The 5,032-nt window shown below is 29.6% G+C and overlaps 1 protein-coding gene across 1 annotated transcript in view; it reads right to left on the reverse strand.

Annotated features, from left to right (window-relative positions):
- Positions 1-3,483: 3,483 nt before the first annotated feature.
- The window catches only part of LOC115718053 (phosphoglycerate mutase-like protein 1), a 9,137-nt gene continuing 7,588 nt past the window's right edge, over positions 3,484-5,032 (reverse strand). Inside the window, exons 10-11 of the mRNA XM_061116650.1 lie at positions 3,663-3,763; positions 3,484-3,509 (exon numbers count right to left, since the gene is read on the reverse strand). Coding sequence (XP_060972633.1) covers positions 3,484-3,509; positions 3,663-3,763 — 127 coding nt within the window. The remainder of the gene's footprint in view (positions 3,510-3,662; positions 3,764-5,032) is intronic.

Consider the following 5,032-nt stretch of genomic DNA (forward strand, 5'->3'; position numbering starts at 1 on the left):
AGCGTTAAAAATTTTAAGTTGCCTTTATATATGTAGTTTTTTTTTTATATATTATATATATTTTGAAATGATATTTGTAGTTTCAAACACAACACAATTTAGCTTTGATAATGTTCCATTTTTTGGCTTAATAGGCGGTGAGCGTACGATTCGATTGGCCATTGGGGTTGGAAGTAGACTTTTTGGACCGATTGATGAGTTTGTTGGACTGTATTACGATTTACACCGAACACACGTGCTAAACTAAACCTTCACGTGTATAAGTCCTTCTCCTTCACTTTCCATTTTTTATAATAAAACTTTCACTTTCCATTTCATTTTTTCTTGAATGAATAGACGTCTATTAATAAGAAAAGAAATTAAATTTCATGGTTATTACAAAACAAATGTTTCGAAATTTGAGATACTAAAAAAAAGTTTGGCATATCATTTATTTGTTTTGGTAATTAAAGGAACTTTTTTTTTTTTAATGATTATGCACATTTTGTTATCGTCTAAAAATTAGAAAGTTATAATTATATATTTTATTGCACATGTAATTATTTTTTTTGTACGTATTGTAAATAACTGTTTAGATATTATTTTTCAGTATTTTAAACTATTTAGGATTTTTTAAAAAAAATTACAAGTAGTCATGAATAACTACAACATACACAATTATAAGAAAAATAAGACGAAAAACTTCTTCTTGATACTAAAATAGATAGAAGCATATTATAAACTAACCTTAAAGTTTTATTATTATTTTTGGAGTAATTTGCGGCATAAATATCTAAATTTAACTTCCAGTTATAAATAAATATCTAAATTTAATTTTTGGTGGGTAGTATTACTTAAGTTATATTTCTAGAAATTTGTAGGTACTTGACCGTTAAATATCAAATCATTATGCACGTGTCATTTTCTTATTGATATATTTAAACTAATTTTTTTTATTTAAAAAAAATAAAAATTTAATGACATGGACCAATTGAGGATTGTCATATGGCAATTTACTTAACACTTAAGTTACAAAAATATAACTTAAGTATTATTGCCATAAAAAATAAACTTAAATATTTATTTACAACTAAGAGTTAAACTTAAATATTTATACTGCAAATTACTCTTATTTTTTTTTTATCTTTCATCATTATTTTATAATAATAATTTTACATAATTTTTTTTTTTTTTGATAATTAAGCAATGTTATATAAAGTTAAATGTTACAAGAGCACTACCCATAGTGTTTGAGAGGTTAGAAGAGCCAAAGCAAATAAGAGAAATAAACGAGTGATGAGTATGTGACAATAGATGTGAGAAATACTCACTAACCTGACTGCCTACCGCAATCTCATTAGAAAATTGATATACCTCACAATCATGAGGCATGATATTTCATACGCAGTTAACCACCTTAGTCAATTCTTATCTTGTCCACGGGTTCCCCATATGCATGCCACTCATAGAGTCCTACAATATCTTAAAAAGACTCCAGGTCAAGGCATTTTTTTCCCTTCAAAAACTATCCCTAGCATCACTGCCTTTGCTGAAACTAGGTTGTCTTTAGCCAATGTTCAATTTTCTTTTTTTTGCTGATGCAGACTGAGGCAGTTGCCAAAATACAAGGAGATTCGTTTTAGGTTACTGTATCTTCCTTGACAACTCTCTAATATCATGGAAATAAAAAAAAAAACAACAGGTTGTCTCTCGATCCTCTGCTGAAGCTGAATACCGAGCCATGGCAAATGCAACATTTGAACTTACTTGAATCCTTGCTCTCCTTAAGGACTTTGGTGTATCTCCGATCACTCCTACAAAGATGTACTGTGACAATATTTTTGCCATCCACATCAGTGAAATCGATTGCCATTTCATAAGAGAGAAGATCCAACAAGGCTTGCTACAATTGATGCACGTCTCCTCACAGCAGAATTTGGCTGATATATTTACCAAAGCCCTTCTACCTACTCATTTTTCTAATATTGTATCCAAGATGGGTGTACTCAATATTTATACTCCATCTTGAGGGGAGCTATTAGAATTAGTTTTTTTGGTTATACAGTTAATTATATTGTCAGTGAGGATTCTGTTATGTTAGTTTGTTAGCTTCACTCCCTAAACCGACTATATCCAATTGCCTATATATAAGGCTCATGTAACTTTAAGCAATTCAATTGGATCAATAAAACTTTGACTTCTCTATTCAATCACTCTGTTTCTCTCATATAGGAATATTTGATATGGGTCTTTCAATGAGAAATGTAAAATCAAATTTAAATTTGGTATAATTTATATTTGTGTGGTCCCTCTTACTGTCTCCCTACAATGGTCATGTTAATAACCAAGAGAGTAGCTGTTAGTAGTCTATATATATTTTGTGAATCACATGACGAAAACATTCTCCATGCTCTTGTCACGTTTTCTGTGGCGGCGGCTTGTTGGGCAAAGGCTGGTGTGAACACGACTATCATGGCTGGTATGGATTTCTTGGACTGGTGTGCTACCACTTTCGATTCTGCTTCCAATGGAACCCAATGCTTGGTTGTTGTTCTTTGTTGGGCCATTTGGAAAGCTTGGAACGATAAGGTGTGGAATAACAAGCTGCCTAATGTTTCTTCGACTGTTGCTTTTGCTATTACTTACCTTTGCCAATGGAAGATCGCTCAAACTCCTTTGGAGTCATCTCAGCTGGCTGCTGGTGATGGAGCCGAGCAGTGGAGCCCCCTGTTTCAAATGACGTCAAGGTTTATGTCGATGCTGCAGTTTTTGAAGGGTCACAAGGCTATGGCTTTGGTGATGTTGCTAGGAATGAATTTGGTTATCTAATTGAGGGTGTTACACGCTTTTATTTGGGGGTGGTTAGACCTGAGTTAGCGGAGGAAATTGGGGTTCGTGAGGCTTTAAGTTGGATCAAAGCCAATGGCTGGCAGCAGGTAACACTAGAATCTGACTGCTTGTTGGTCATACAAGCAATCTGAAGACCCTTGACCATGATTTCTAGCTTTGGTTCAGTTATTCAGGAGTGTAAAGCTTTACTTATGGAATTGGGTAATGTTTTAATTTATTTTGTAAGACGTTCAGCAAACTCAGTAGCTCATTCATTTGCAAGAGCTTCTAGTTTTTATCTTGATCGTACTTTCAGTATGGGGAATGTCCTAACTGAATTGTTGCCTTGCTTGGTACCAGAGTTCAAAATTTAATAAAGTTTTTGATTATTTTCTTCAAAAAAAAAAATATTTGTGTGGTCCCATATTTAAATTTATTTGTGAGATTATCTTATACTCTTACACTAATCTCAATACCTCTAAATTAATGTCCATTAAATAAAACTCTCACATTTAACCAGTGACGGGACCAGAATTTTTCATCAGTGGGGGCTTAATTATTATAAAAATATATATTATTTACTTTACATTAAAATTATAATTATTTTGTGGGGCTTTTTACTATTTTATTGTATAATTATTTAATTAAATAGAAGATATTTAATTTTTTTTAACACTAATTTTTTTTTACTGCGTCCGTCCCTGCATTTAACACCCCATTAAATTTTGAATCCTATCTGTAATTTATTATGCGTATAGAATTATATATTTGTTTGTCCTATTTAAAGTTTGATACTATAATTTATGGAAATTTTGAATTAATTATAGAAATGGTTAGCTTAAATTTAGGTTCACCTTTTTGTGCATATTTTTCATAAACTTGACTTGGAAGATGAAGCTTTTGAGAAACTTCCTTAGGATTATTAGTAGTTGATGAGTAGAAAGACCCTCTCAAGCTGCAAAATAATAATAAAAAAAAAACTTAGTATATGAAAGACTAAAATGCCAACTGTCTCCAATATAATATCTAAATATAGTACTAAGTTTAACAAAAAAAAAAAAAAAAGACAAAATGTTATATTTCATTTCACACACATTGTGTTCTAATACTTGATAAAATATTATCATTTAATTAAGAAAAAATATTATTTTTTTTTTAAAAAAAATCATTAATAATTAATCAATTATATATCTTTTTAATGGTAGTATTATAATTAATGAAACTATTTTTTTTTTTGACATGAAGAAACTAATTATTTTGCTGTACTAGCACATGCCATATTTTTGTTTTTTTGAACAAAGTGCATGCCATATTTTTGTTTTTTTGAACAAAGTGCATGCCATATTTAATTTATACCAAATTTAACTTAATTTTTAGCACATTATTAGAATATTCTTCTAAATATTAAAATACAACAATTCCTTTATTTAAAGAGTGTATTATACACCTAACAAAAAAAAAAAAAATGAAAAGGTAAATTATAAAGTATTTTTTTGGACGTGAAATTATAAAGTATTAAATAAACATCATAAAAAATATAAAATACTAAGGGAATTTTTTATATTTACATTTTAAAATAGTTTTTTTTTTTTTTTTACGGAATTCTACATAGAAAATTTATTGCAACTAGTGCTGCAACCTAAATCGCAACAAAAAATCGTATAGCAACCCACATAAAAACCACTGAAGAAACCACTTTAGAAAGTTAAACCGTAAATTTGGAAAAAAACAAAAGTTAAAAAATAGTATATGAGATAATTCCCCATATACTAAATTTGCATTTTTAAAAAACACAAAATACCAAAAGAAATGTTTACTCATTATTAAACACTACATAGGAAATGCGTTAAGAATATATTAATATACGAGCATTGCTATTAGGCACCAGTGGTGCTTAGCACCTTCTCGACATGTCGCGTTGCGATTGGCTAGCGATACTCTTGAAAAGCTACTATATTATATTTTGGATGATGTGGAGATATAAAACATCTTCAAAGAATACTACCATTAGAGATGCTCTTAAACACTATATAAAAAATGCATTAACATTTCTCATTAATATACCTCTATATAACATCTCCTAAAGTAACATTCTCTTGTGACTCCCATAATTTTAAATTCTTACCATAATAAGTCACACATTAATAATTATAACATGGCATGATTCTACAAAAAAGAATTAAAATGATAAGTAATTAATTAGTTCAAGAATTTGGAGACAATA

Source organism: Cannabis sativa, chromosome 5 (assembly GCF_029168945.1).
Source record: "Cannabis sativa cultivar Pink pepper isolate KNU-18-1 chromosome 5, ASM2916894v1, whole genome shotgun sequence".
NCBI lineage: Eukaryota > Viridiplantae > Streptophyta > Magnoliopsida > Rosales > Cannabaceae > Cannabis > Cannabis sativa.